We start from the raw sequence: 14947 nt of genomic DNA on the forward strand, positions 1-14947 counted from the left end.
AAAAAGGTTCCTCCCCACGCTGAGCAGCACATGTCAGATGTCTATTTACAGTGTGTGCACCAGGTTGAAAGGCAGATGGAGAGGGCTGCATTTTTAGGCTAATTCACTGTGCATGCTCCTCTTTGTAACAATGTTTTTTTGTTTTAAATGAGAGACAGTCTTCTTATTTGGGTTAAGCAACCTGTGTAAACAATTAAAAAAAAAAAAACCTTCTTACAAGCAACGGAAAGAGAACCTCCTTAACCCCTCAAACACCCCCCAACCCAACCCAATACCAACACTTTTGAGACAGGATATCCCTAGATTCCCCTCTTTCAATTGTGTTTGTGTGTGTGTGATGACGCTGACACTGATATGTGTGTACCTGGGAGTCCCATGTTTAAATACAACATAAATACTCGTCCTTAGAGACGAGTATGTTTTTCCCTATGTTTTGGAGCAGAAGGAATGTGTTTTCCTGCCTTTCATTAAGTGTGTATGTGTATGTGTGTGTATGTGTATGTGTGTATGTGTGTATGTGTGTATGTGTGTGTGTGTGTGTGTGTGTGTGTGTGTGTGTGTGTGTGTGTGTGTGTGTGTGTGTGTGTGTGTGTGTGTGTGTGTGTGTGAGAGAGAGAGATACTGCTCTTTGTTTGGTGTGTGTTATATCGTCTGTGTGCCTGTCTGCGTGTGCGTGTGCGCGTGTGTGTGTGTGTGTGTTCCTAACCCAGTTCCTCTGCTCTTGCAGGTCGTGGGGGTCGTGTGGCAGCTCACGGTGGCACCCTGTCTTCCTTCATCGTGAAGAACATCGCCCTGGACAAAACTGACGACAGCAACCCTCGCCAGGCCATCCTCCGCCACGCCAAGGAGGCGTCAGAAAACCCCTACTGGGTCGCCCCTGCTTACACTAAGTAAGTCCTCCTCTCAGCCTGTACACACACACACACACACACACACACACACACACACACACACACACACACACACACACACACACACAGACAGGCTGTAAAGCGAGTATGTTGTGGATGTACTTTATGGCCTTGTGACTGTACTAAAGTTGCACCCTGGCTGGGTGACACATAAATATTTAAAGGCTACATGGGTCTGGAGGGCCACCTGGCAGGTACCTGAGAAGGCTTGTGTTCCTGGTTAGAGGTTACACACAGGCTGGAGAGAGGATGATGATGCTATTCTCAAGGGGATGTCAGTCATGCAAAGGATCTGAAGGTGTTAAAGTAAAAAAAAAATGTCCACGTGATCCCATAGTCTTCACTGCCCAAACTGTTCCTCGTCCTTTTGAGACAAGCGTTTGAGACAAGCTCATCGTGAGAAGAGGCGTAAAAATGAGAGGAATAACTAAAATGCACGTTTTGTGAGAGAGATTCTCCAGTGTTACTGTCTCCCTCTAGAGTGAGGGAGGAACCCATAGACCGACCCCAGTCCGGCCCCCCTTCTCTGAGTAACAGCTCAACAGTCACACCTCTCTTGGCCGCCGTGTCTGTTTGCCTGGGAGTCCACATGCATTATACATGGGTCTAATCCTGGATTACAATCCCAACGGGTTGTCTCCCTCAGATGTCATCCTTCTCCATACAGGTACACCCTACAATTTGATATGTACCAGGGAGGAATAGGACGTTGTAGTCAATGAAGCATGGTTACAGTAAGACTCAGACAGACCCAGGTGTGACAGCAGGTCTGGTCAGGGACGGGGACACTCTGCTCTGTGTAACCCTAGCTGCCTGCTCTCCTCACTCTGCAGAAGCTAAATGCCAGGTCTCAGGTCTCAGGTCTCAGCCCTGCTGGTCTGTATAGAGGAGATCACTCATTATCACTGCTAATTGGAATGTTGACACTAACGACAGGCATTGTAGCACTTTGGCTCCCCTAACAGATTCATGGCCAAATGATCCAGTTACTTCCTTTTGTCGAGCCGCTTGTATAATTGCTCTTCTCTCTGGTGTCAGAGCGCACGCACGTACGCACGCACGTACGCACGCAATCACACAATCACACGTGAAGCAACAGATTAGCGATAGCATCTGAACTTCCACAACCTCCCGTCATCACTCACCTTGAATAGAACCCTATGTAAGAAGAGCGTCTACCTAGCCAGGCAGCAATGTGCTTCAGACAGAACAGGCCTGGAGGAGGATAGTGTTATGGCTATAAAACATGTTCAAGAAAGGGCTATTGAGTCGATGGCAGGCACACTGCAGGGAGTCAGGAGATATTGGGCCCGGGTCACTCGAGTCCCATTTTGTTGCCCTCTTCTTGGTCGTCTGCCAACCTGGGAGTGTGTGTGGTGTCCCCACCATGGCTCACCCATAGACAGATGTTGTATTTTAATCACTGCTCAGAATGGAGTGATGAACAATGGGGAAATGGTTTAATCTCCTCCCTCCCTCTCTGGTTTTTACGTACCTTGCCTTTCTCTCTTTCTCTGGTTATTCTCTCTTTATTTTCTTGCCCCCATTTTCCGTCTGCATCTGTTTCATCTCTAGTTGACCCCTCAGTAAGACCCAAATAAGTCCCTCTTATTTGTATTGTATAAGCATGGTTTGACCAAATTACACTAGATATTAGGGATTAGTAACCCTGGGGATGGGTAACCGGAATCCTGGGACCGTCCCGGGAACACTTCACATTTCATGGCAATTTTTCTCCAATGTTGCCACGAATGCAATTCCACAAAATACACAACATGGGCAGCATTAGACAAGCAACAAACAGGTTATCGCATGGAAACATTTCGCAGCATTTACTTCACACAATTATGCACACGCATTAAGGACGCCGCACAGATGACCCGAATGCAATTAATAAGCCCTACAGGAAACCCCTACTGTATCAAGGCCTATCAAAGAATGTGTGCCTCTCTGAGCTGTCATTGTGAATCTTCAGATAGTCACAAATGTGATAGGCCTATCCACAATGAAGAGGAATTTCTGTCACAGCCATGAAGTAAAGGCATGGGAGAGAAAACGCTATCTTCTCCTGTCCTAGAGCCTAGGCTCTTCTCCTATCAGTCCTAATCCCACTGAAATACCCAAATATCCAAGAATATATATATTTTTAAAACAGAGTTGGTCCCCCGTTAAGATACCTTGATATTCAAACAATGTCCACTCTTCATCTCCCCATTATTCATGAGCTGATCTGCTATCTATATAATCATCAACTCTACAGGAGATATTCTGTCATTCATCGAAGGAGGTTATCTAGCAAGCTGAGCAACTTTTGGTTCATCTGATTTTTGTTTGACTGCAGTTTCAAAGTTAGAATGATTCGACAACGCCACTCAGAGTGCGCACGGTGCGTCCTGTCAATACTGCTGAAATGCCCTGAATTAACCAAGGAGTTTAAATTTGCGTTGTTTCCCTGGACTCTCATGTTAAATAGGATTTATTTCCGCTATTGAAATTTGGTCGATTTCTGGATATTCTAGTGAATTCTCTCCCTCCCCTTCTCTCTCCCCCGCCAGGACACAACCAGATCCTGTGTTTCAGCAGGAGTCGTCAGAGGATGAGGAGGCTGACAAAGAACCAGAGTGGAAGAAACGCAAAATCTGAGCCACAGCAACTGGTGCGTGATTGCTTGCACATCCAAGGGTGTGGCAGGGGTATGTTTGTGGAAGTGTGCATGTGTTCATTTGTACTATTCATGATATAAACAATGGAACTACATGTTTTGTTTGTTCCCTTGTTCCCTTCCCTGATGTTTGTGGCTAGTTAATATTTGTCAGTTACTGTGAGCTAACTGCCAATGTGGAACGAAGTCAAACATTATAGTGTCATGTTTTTACATGTGATGGATTTCGTTGTTTTTTTTTAACTTTTGATTATAATGTGTGCCGTTTAGAGATGATAAATGTACAGGATCAGACTGCTGGCCAGATGTGTAAATGTGTGCAGATGTTCCAGTTGGAGAGGGAAGCAGTGCAACAATCTTAGACCCGATCAGATGAACATAGTATGTAAATGTAGTACTTACATGTTATAGCTCACCTCATTCAACTTGGCATCATAGATTATTCATCAGATATTTTGACTCATTTAGATTTTCATGTTCCTTATTGTATACTCTCTGGAAATGTATCTGAATAAAAAGACTTTTGAGGATTCTCTACCTTGGTATTGTTGCCTCCTTCATTGAGGTCATCATTCAACAACCAGTTGTCTTGCGTGGTCTCCTGGGCTGGTTAAAACAATACAGTGCATCTCAATTTATAGATGCCTAGAAAATTGTCTATGACTCTAGTTAACATCCCAAAACGTTCTGCTAGATCTTATTGAGAAACAACCTCCACTTAGTATGCATGTGTTTCCGTCTGGTAGTTTACCCTCTTAGACATCCACTCAGTTTTAGTCATCCACCGAAGTGCCTGTTCATTTGGTGACTCATTGCTTTGAATAAATATTTATTTGGATGTTTTTTTTGTTGCCTTGTTTCACTTGGGGAACTCCTTCATTCCTAAATATTGAGGAGAAAATGAACAGTTTTCATGGAAATGTTTTATTGCATTTGGAAAAACTGAGACGGTCAGTGGTGAAAAGTGAATGTATTTACTGGGGGAACCCTGGTTGGTCCAAGGACAAATTGAATGTTTAAGTATTTTAACACCAACAACTCCACTATTCGTTCTACCACTTGGTATGGTAACTATTAATTTGGATCCTAGCTTTGTCATGTTAATTAAATCAAGAAAGTTCTCTCTTCCTATGAGCAGAGACAGTATACCCTCGAGCAGTACGGCTCAGACTTGCATGCATTTAGAACAAAGACTGTTTGTACACCTCAATGTGTGAGAACTGCAAATCATATCGTTGTATCATAGCCATATCGTTCGTTCGTTACAATCCCGTGGAATATAGCCTTTAGCTAACCCAACTTATTGAATGTACTGTATAATACTGAGAATTGTTTTGGGTAACACTTTAGTATGGGGAACACTTATAAGGCACTAATTTGTAGCTAGTAAATTTTGGGGTACAGTATAACTAGCCATTTATTAGGTCTTTATTGAGTGTTTTCCTATTCTCATGTTGTAAGTCATGTAGTAGCTGGCTAGTTGTGGGTGTGTGTGAGGGGGTGTCTTGGGGGACAACATAGAAAGCAAACACTTATAAGGTACAAACGAGTGCCTTATATTATGTGTTTATTAAAATAAAGTGGGTTTTTTACCCATATGAACTCAAGCATGTTGAGAAGGACTGGCAAGGAAAGGGTTTATTTTGTTGTACCCTCTGGAAGGCTCAGACAACACTGCCCAGAGGTAATGATAAATAATCATCCCAAGGGAGGGAGGAGTCCTGACTAGGAAGGAAAGCATTCTTAACACAAACTCTGGAAAGCTGCTCATCATCTGGGCTGTGGCCAGTTCGCCATGAAAAAGCCTCAAATGCCCTGAAAACAGTAATGAGTCCCACACAGCAATGCGGCTTAGCCAACTCTAAGGCCTAATCCTGCATGGACTATTTCCAGTGGTGATGTCACCGGCCACTGGTTGCAGTGTCTGTTACCAGCCTGGGAATGCTGGAATGTTGGAATGCTGGAGTGGGTGATGTCACAATCCACCCATACCCAGTGTAGTCATCTGCCTCTTTAGTTGTGTGGACGCAAGGGTGTGTTGTGGGGTGTATCTCCCACTACGGCCCGTATATGTCAGTTCCGAACTGTCGGGATCAAATCTCTCTCTATCTTGTTCTCAACTTGCCCTCATCTAGTTGCTCCTTATATTTCCCCCTCTGAGACCTAGAGTTCAAGGCAGGTTTCGTGCCTAGAAAAATCGGCCATATTGTCCAGAACTAAGGCCAAGCTTACACAGCTTAGAGTCCTGTCAGGTCATGGGAAGGACAGTTGTGCATAGTATTATCAGTGCTTTCTTTTTGATACACTGGAAAAATCAAGGTACATTAACGTCTGAGGTGTTTGTACACAGACACACACACACACACAGATACTGAAACCTAGTTGACTGACTCACTCACTCTTCCTGACTGACTGTGCCATTTTCTCATCAGCGTTTACATATCTTCTGTGCACGGTGGAAACATTCTCCCTGAGTGCCTCGATTTACTGCATGGTGTCGCTTTACAGCCAGCTTTTGTTTACTGTACTGCCCTGGGCCCGTGTTCAGGAATGCACAACAGGAGGGAGTTAAGCACTGGGGAGCCTCTCTCTCTAATCCATCCCTACTACGACCCCCTGACACACACCTACAACCCTCCTCAAACCCCCCCCCCCACACACACACACACACACACACACACACACACTCTTTCTCTCTCTCTGTCTCTCTCTCTCCCTTCTGTCATTCAAGTGCTGCTGGAGGCCACGTCAGATTGGTCCAAGTTATGGATTTCCTTCCTTAATCCACCTGCTATGTACAGTGCTCAATCTAATTTTAGCACACTGTTGTAGATTAAGCCTCTACTATGACTAGAGGTTGCCATCAGACACATGCACACACATTTGATAGAAACAAGTTTAATTCTGTAAAAAGTTATAAAATGAATATTGTACAAAAATAAAGTTTGTCGAGAGCTTTGGTTCAGTAACACAAAACAAATGAGACATTTTTTTTCACAGAGGTGGTAACACAACATGGTCTGAAAACAAAAGCCTGCCTGATGTTTGCACCGGAGATTCCTCTACCTTTTACGTCTCACTGCTGCATGTTTACCTTCACATCAGAACTGTAGCAGTCATTAACACACTTCAGGACAACAACACTTACAGTTGAGTAAACAACCATGTGTAAAGACAGGGTAGACAGGGTAGTGGTCACAGTTCACAAACTTAACAGGATGCTACATGGAAGGGCAAAGGCCTAAGCCAAGAGACTGCTGCGAAGTCTCCTGAATGCATGTTCTCATCTGGAAAGGCTTACACATAGATCAGTTATTAGGGGAAGATGATCCAATTGATGAAGTATGTTGTGATAAAGGGTAGGTTTTTCTGCGCAGTGTTTGGCCTAAATTCATCTTGATACAGTGGATTTGTTCTGTGTACAGGGGGGATTATGGACTAAAGCTGGCTTGGTTGCTGTTGGGTGAGCACAGAAACTCTGGTCCATAATCCATGCTAACATCAAGGCCTGGCCTAGAGCGCTCTCTCTCTCTCTCTCTCTCTCTCTCTCTCTCTCTCTCTCTCTGCTCTTCAAAGCTGCTCTCCATAGGTTTTTTACATGGGCACAGTAACACGCTTTCATAGATTCCTGTGTTATCCTGTACAGTATAGTATGTGTTTGTTCCTGTTAAGTAGTTGCTTTTGGATAGCGTTAATGGTATGCTGTAGCTGTTGTCCTTGTACTGAGAATGCCTGGTAGCCCTAACGCACCTCTCTCCCCAACGCACCTCAGTAACGTCACAAACAATGAACGTCTGTCTTTGTTGTATTGTCTGCTCTTAAGACATTTGTGTTGGCTTGGATAAGAGAGGTCTTCCTTAAATGGTCTTAAACACTGGGGTGCCTTTCCCAGTGGGAGTACTCAGTTAAGCTTCATGTTAGAGGATCGCTTTCAAAACTCCAGATCGGTGAAAAAGACCTGTCTGTCAGAGCAGAGACAGAGGCACAGGCACTCACAGGAACGCCAAACCCATTTGGACTCTAACCACTACAAAGCTTCTACCTAGACTTGCTGTTGGGCCAAGCTGAAGGGTTGAGGTAGCAGACACGCATACCACCACAACTTCTGCATTGCAATCCTTAGAGGACAACAGGTCTCTATTGGGGTTAGTCCAGTCTCTGTAATCAGGGCTTTCACTACTCATTATGTAAGGGAAAGTTCACTGTGCTACTGTTGCCCCTGTCTAGCTTTTCTGTGGTCTGTTGTTAAGTGTTCAGTAACAACATGCCATTGTAAAATGGCTATTGATTTAAAACTGAATTCAGTTGAAAGGAGTCCGACCATATCCAACCTGAACCACCTCTCTAACATTGAGGTCCTCCCGTTATTCAGTCTGTTCAAATTGAATGTTTTGTATTCATTTGGGTGTATGGTGATAGGAAAAGCACATCGCAATCCGGAATATCCACTGGCAGTGACTTTGCTGTGCTATGTCTTGAAAATAAACAGAGGAGGCAATGGTTTGTATGCTCCTTTGTAAACAGATAATGGCATGCCAGAGTTTAGCCTGGAGTCTGTTTACCCCTGCTCTGTTTGAGGTGAGCAGCTGACTGGTTTCTCCCAGACCCTGAGCCCTAATGTCGGACTCAGCCGAGTCCTCTCTTCTTCTCTCTGCTTTCCATTAGTTTCAAATGAGGAACACTGTCAAAGACATTCAAACCTGGCATTCTTCAAAATGTCTCAAAGCAGAGATAAGATCTTTAAGTTTAGTTCTAAAAGGTAAAATTGGTCCGCTGCCCTCTCTCTCTCTCTCTCTCTCTCTCTCTCTCTCTCTCTCTCTCTCTCTCTCGCTCTCTCTCGCTCTCTCTCTCTGTCTTTCTCTCTGCTCACCCTATATCTGATACACATTTTATTTTCTACTAAATCCATGATTTTTGGGAATCGGCAGTGGGTGAGGATTGACATATCCATGGATTGTAGATTAAACAATACACCCTTTGAAACTGAGGGATGAGTTTGATTAGCCATGGCTGCACCTTGATTCCGGATATTTCAGCACAGTCTGATCTCCCTTAGAAACACATGCTCCATTTTGGCACCATCCTGGACAAACAAAGCTTAAATAAATAAGAAAAACAAATATTTCTTTCATAAAATGGACTGCAATAAATAACAATAAGTTAATTCAATCTTAATAAATACATCTTCTCATATATAGAATTTTATATACATATATATATATATATAATATATATATTTATATATAAAATTCTAAATGTTTTGGATTTTACATATATATATTTTAGATATAGCGTTGCACTGGGAAGTCTGTCTGTCTACTGCAGATCCAGGCCAGTCACCATGTTGAGTCCTCTCTCATTTTCCCCCTCATTCCCACATTCTGAATGTAAACTTTGAGCTCCAGTCTGTGCAGTGGAACCAGGAACTCTCTGGACTGCAGCTGGAAATGCTTTTTTAGGCCGACGGCTGTTCTCATTGTGAGCCTGAGGAGCTGACGGCGGAGAACTAGTGTTCTTGGGAAAACTGATGCTCCCACGAAAAACAGACCAAACAGTACATAAAGTAGAATTCCTGTCAGTCAGGTGACCAACTCCATCTGCAGACAGACCTGTGAGTGTAACAGCATGGTTTGACTGGGAAATGAATATCCACATGATCCAATCAGTACGTGTCTGAGTTAACAATCCAGTATTGGTCAGGTGGAGTTGTGATGGAGTAAATATTGAGTTGGATCAATAGTCTCTTTAATAGGCTGTTATGCTGTATTTCATATCTCATTTGATAAATGTCATAACTGTTATAAACAGTCATTTCGGCATAGAAGGGGTCCTTACATGCCCAGTATACCTCATCTCCACAGAGAACTGAACTGGGCACTGGGTCAGCCCCACACACTATCCCTGATCACCCCACTTCACTCTGTCAGGAGACAGGACACTAAGACTGGCCCTGGAGCAGGCTGTGTCTGTCCCCTTGTCCTCCACTGTGTCTCCTCCCACGGGGATGCAGCACCAGCCCCCACAGGTGGCTTCATATCACTGACACTTCTCATTCATGTCTGTCTGTCGTCCGTTTGCCTTTCTCAGACACAGCCACATTTCCGGGCGGAATGCTTCTTCAGAGTGTGGTACACCACATTGTCGTCCAGGAAAGACAGGTCGTCGTCGAAGGCGATTGGTCGACAGCAGGTGCGGGAGGGTGTTTCCTTGTTCAGCTTCTTATTGTGAGTGAGGTTGTTGAGGATCTTGTCGTAGTTGGTCTCTGCGTCGGCACAGGGACCGCTGCAGTACCGGAAGATCAGCTCCTCTTTGGTCTGGTAGCCTAGCCCCAAGTCTGTCACATTGAGGTGGACCTCCTTCAGCAAGCAGCTTCGGCCCCCAACCTGTACTTCCTTTCTTTCACCACCACGGCCCCCTTTACCGCCCCGACTCTTCCCTCGCCCCTTCTTCTTGTCTCTTCGTCCCCCTCTCTCCTCTCCTCCTCCTCCTCCTCCTCCTCCTCCTCCCCCTTTTCTGTTCATGTTTGCTGCTCCTCTCTGTCTCGTATTCTCCCTTCTTCCCCTGGAACCGCCCTCTGAGGACCTCCTCAGTCTGCCAATGGTCGCCTCGATAAAATCCATTACGTTATCAAACTGGTCCGGATATGGGCCTGTGATGTCATCTGGAGGAGAGAATATGCAGAGAGGAATTTACTGATAAAGCCATTGTAAATGTAATGCATTATGCATCTTTAATGCAATAGCCACAGTAATGACATAGTAGTTGGAAAACATGTGTACAGTGGCTATGGAAAGTAAATATTGATGCGTGTGATACGTAAGTGTGTCCTATAAGGGCAACTGTAATACAGTTGTTATACTAATGACCCGTGAATATTATAAATACTTCATAGAGTATGCTTCAATGTCTGGCAGAATTGTAAGTGAGATTGTTTTAGTCTTTCTCAGTAGTCTTAGTTATGTTTCTCGGAATGGACAGCCTTCTCTTTCCCTTTTAAAATCCTGAATTGGGGCTTCAAAGGACATCGAGGAGGATATCATATGGATTGTGACATTGAGCAGATTTCATCCCTCAGAGCACTTATTCTGCCTCAAACTCAAAACATGCACCCAGCCCCTCCACCCTGTACTGAGGGGAACGAAAAAAGACCAACAGAGGCCTTTGATCTTGGTGTAATACATGTTGATTCCATTATAGAGTCCACTCCCTCTTGCTCCTTCTCCACTCCACGTTGCCAATAGCTGGCAACCCACTCCAAAGATCACAGAAAACATTATTGTTAAATGACTCAATTAGTATAACAATAATCATATTACCCAAAAGCAATGTCAGGTGTGTGTTTTTATATGTGTGTGGGGGCCCCTGGTTTTGCCTGTGTGTGTGTGTGTGTGTGTGTGTGTGTGTGTGTGTGTGTGTGTGTGTGTGTGTGTGTGTGTGTGTGTGTGCGTGCGTGTGCATGCATGCATGCGTGAGGGAGGATGCCTTTAATCTGTTCTTGGCATGATTACTCAGGGCATCATTGACTGGTGTGTGTAGCTTAGCCAGGCTAGTTGTGTTGTCTAGCAGGTGGAGGTGTCAGTAACGGAGCCTCACTGTGGCGGTGTCACCTGTCTCACCTGTTCCACTGCCAGGTTACAGGTCATACGATCCCCCCAGCTCCACGACTGATTGGGCTGCCGTTGGCATATCAGGTGAGCTGGGGGCCAATCTGTTTAGACACCCCTGTGCCCTTTGATTTAGACACCTCTTATTGTGTGTCAGCTGATAGACAGGGATGCCTCCTATTGTACCTGCGCTGACAGACAGGAGAAGTGTTCCGCAGTGCAGCAGAGCAGAATAAAGCTCTTTCTGGCTACTGTTATACTATTTTTTTTTTTCTTCAGCTCAAATTCAGCAGGTCTCCCGTGCACCTGTTTCAAATGTTCTCCAGAATCAGCACTATACAGTACAGTATTTATACTGTGATTTGACAGCTATGTGAAGCCTGTCGGTGGAAAGATCCACAGGGACCAAAGCCAATGATCAAACAATGGCAAAAACACTGCTCATTCTGTGTAATGAAGATTTGACTTGACCACATTACCACATTAGCCTTTAGGATGTGTATACATACATTGTGAGTTAAGAGGAGCTCTAGAGGCACCAGATGCGGGTAAGCTGCAGAGACACTAGCCTTCAAAGGTTGGAACGGGGTTCAAGATGAATTGCTTACCACAGACACTGCATATGAAACAGAAGGCCAAACCTTATTGAGCACCAGTGTTGTTTACACCTGGTGCATTGTTAATGGTCTTAGGTTACAGAACAGTCCGAGGTGATGTCACCATCACTCACCATGAATATGAGGTGAGCGGAAAAACATTTCTCTGTGTGTTCCATTCCTTATCTAGTGCTTGGCCAGGTTTACTACGGTGTAAAAAACAAGACAGTGTCATGTTCTTCTAAACAACTGGAATTCCTCATCCTCACAACTGCTAAAATGAACCTAAACACAACGAGAAGTTCCCTTGTTGGTTCTAACTCTCCAGTGTCCGTCCAGCCTCTTCCCTCTGATTGTCATCTGTTTTGGGTTCCCTACTCTAACTTGGTTAAGGTGGGACACGCCATGTTTTCCTCACTTGGCAGACAGGGGAGAGGGCATGGGTCCTCTAGTCCCAGAGAGGCAGGGGTGAACATAAACATGGAAGGAGAAGGAATGTGGACGTTAACCTCTGTGTTTGGGACTGGAGCAGCAGTCACTATTTCTTGTTCCTCCTTCCATGGTTGTTTTGACACCAGCGTGATGTTGCCCACAGCCCTGAAAAGAAGCTGTTTGGACCAGGGGAGGCTGGTGGGGGCATGTGTTTGTTTCCCTGGTTTGGACCTTCTGTGAGCTTAACTGCTACTCTGAGGCGGTCAGAATGGTTTATCAATGACTGGCTCCATGGGTGCCTGCTGAACGGATGCTCTAAATAACATTTACTGCTGCTGCTTTGAGATAAACTTACGCAAACGGCCCAGGCTTAAACCCTCCAGAAAACAAGTGTGCAACTGAGGGAGAAAAACGTGTGGCTTGAGTTCAGCATTTCAACATTCACAAATACATTAGGAAGGAAACTGGAAGCAATGTACAGCCTATCTCAGCAGCTCTGAATCTAAAACATATGATATGTGCAGTTGTGAACACATGGCAACCCATGACCATCACATAAACATATTCTCCTCTCTTCCTGTGGCCCTCTTGAGGTTTGGGTTATGTGGAGTGTTCTACTTTTGTTTTGTTTACCAGATAGACCTTTGAACAAACTAAAGTCACAGCCCCATAAATGGTTCTTGGCTTTGTGTTGGATGTGCATTTTTTCAGTGGGTATGTTTAGTGTATGGTCTGTCACCCTCTTCAGATCCATATATACAGTGTGACTGCAGTCATTTTATTGCTGTAGCATTCTATGGCATTGCAGTGAAGCCTCTCTTCAAACAACTAGTCTTCAATTACAATTACAATTACATTGACTTACATTGATCCTCCATGGAGATCTCCTGCAGGCTGTGGGATTCAGACTGAAACTCTGGCTCTGGTTCCTCCACAGACAGGGACAGAGAATCACTGAAGCGATCTGGGAAATGAGCTCTCTTGGCTGGCTGAAGGTTGTGGTACAGGGGGCGTGTGGAGACGGAGCTCAGGAGCAACAAACACGTGGCCAAAACATCCCATAACTTCATCTTAGACTCAGTTCCTATGAAGGAAGCTGCAAGAAACAAGGCAGGTGTTTGAGATAAAAACAAGCTTTGAAATATAAAAAACATTAAAAAAAATTGAATGTGTCAACAACAACTTAGTTAATTGATAGTTAATTGAAAATGTTAAATACTGGAGAATATTACATGCATAAAACAGTGTTAATACTATAAATAATGGAAATTGAGGTGAAACACTGCATAATGTCCAATACATTTTATAAAAAAACACTTGTGCTGACTTTATTAGATACAGAAAGCAGTCTTGGTCCATAATGACGTATTTGGAAATTCATTGGGCAATAGTAACCATCTGTCATGTCAAGAGGTCTTCCCATTCAAAAACAATGAGGCAAGCCATCTTACAATGTTACTCGTACTGTATATTGGTGTTATGGACTGTGCGATTGTTTTGTCTGAATAAACAAAAAACTCCAGCTATGTCTAGTGAAGATTACAGAATTTAACCATAACCATAATATTGACATATGGACCTACATTATCTGTGTCATTAAATGACACGATAAAAAGACTGTATAGGCTACTGTAAATCGAAATTCTTTCCTAGACAGTGATCTTACTTATTTAGATGTCCTTAATAATTCTTAAGACATATTGATGTCTTAGCCATTCTGCCTCGAAGACAACCTCGATTACAACTAATTTTAGACATATTTCTGTGATAATTTACGAGATCGTGTTACTGCAACGGGGGTGACTGCCACTTTAGGCAGGGTGCGCCTTTATGCCAAAATTCGTCCATGGACGCACCAAAGCGCGTGGTTATAATGCACGATAGTAGCCAGGCCTTATGTTGGTATGAATTCGCCAGATGGTGAATCCCCAAGCGTACGTGACTCTTTAGGTCTACAGTACATAGGGTGACATTTTATATAATCATACTAATTATGAGCCCTATAGAATGGCTTCCCACTTGCAGCTACTGTATAACACCGAGCTCAATTTGATAAATGTAACGATTTGTTACGAGTGATTATTTACCCAAATTTTGCATTGGTTCTCAAAGACAAGACCTGCTTATTTGCAGGCTAATACAAACTGAGTTTGATTAACTTCAATAATTGAATAGGCCTATTGTTGTAGCAGACTAGAATGCTAGCCTATTTGACATAGACCTAGTCGTCTCTCAATCAAGGATACAACATAATCAATAGGCTAATCAATCAAAATTCGGTGCTTACCTTAAATCTGGCCCATGCAGACCTGCAATTGATTTCAGTATCAAAATCCAAACAGAAAACACAGCGATGCATTTAACGTTTAGAGATGAGTCAAAATAGTATCCAAATGTGACAGACTTTTATCTTACTAAATAACCACGATCCAAAACGTCCATCCAATGCGTTCAGTTTAAAATGTCCAAAACCAAAAAGTATAAATGCCGCTTAAAATTAATTGGACGACGGTCGGTGAGTGGTTCTCTCTCACCTCAATATAGAGCACCCAACCATGCGTCTATCCACAGGTACGCGCTGAAGAGAATGGCCAAAGTCCCGCTGCGCTCTCCCCAGGCGCTCAGTCGCAAACTAATTGGATGCTACGTTTCCACGTTGGAAATCCGAGAGAGATCCACCATCTCCAACTGCAAGGAGTCAAATGAAGACATCAGCGTTCCCGACGCAGGAGCGGGTCTCCA

At 43.9% G+C, this 14947-nt stretch overlaps 2 protein-coding genes across 2 annotated transcripts in view; one reads left to right on the forward strand and one right to left on the reverse strand.

Moving 5' to 3' along the window:
- Positions 1-4095, forward strand: part of wdr70 (WD repeat domain 70) — a 36334-nt gene extending 32239 nt beyond the window's left edge. Inside the window, exons 17-18 of the mRNA XM_083669700.1 lie at positions 728-890; positions 3467-4095. Of these exons, the coding sequence (XP_083525826.1) occupies positions 728-890; positions 3467-3554 (251 nt within the window). The 3' untranslated portion in view covers positions 3555-4095. The remainder of the gene's footprint in view (positions 1-727; positions 891-3466) is intronic.
- Positions 4096-9656: 5561 nt separating this feature from the next.
- On the reverse strand, positions 9657-14513 carry gdnfa (glial cell derived neurotrophic factor a; the record flags this gene model as incomplete). Its single annotated transcript, XM_083669710.1, has 3 exons — positions 14493-14513; positions 13071-13301; positions 9657-10234 (listed from the first exon to the last, which is right to left on the reverse strand). The coding sequence occupies exons 2-3, from the start codon at positions 13273-13275 to the stop codon at positions 9657-9659; spliced, it is 783 nt and encodes a 260-aa protein (XP_083525836.1). The 5' UTR covers positions 13276-13301; positions 14493-14513.
- Between the last annotated feature and the right edge of the window lie 434 nt (positions 14514-14947).

This window comes from Argentina silus (assembly GCF_951799395.1).
Source record: "Argentina silus genome assembly, chromosome: 5".
Lineage (NCBI taxonomy): Eukaryota > Metazoa > Chordata > Actinopteri > Argentiniformes > Argentinidae > Argentina > Argentina silus.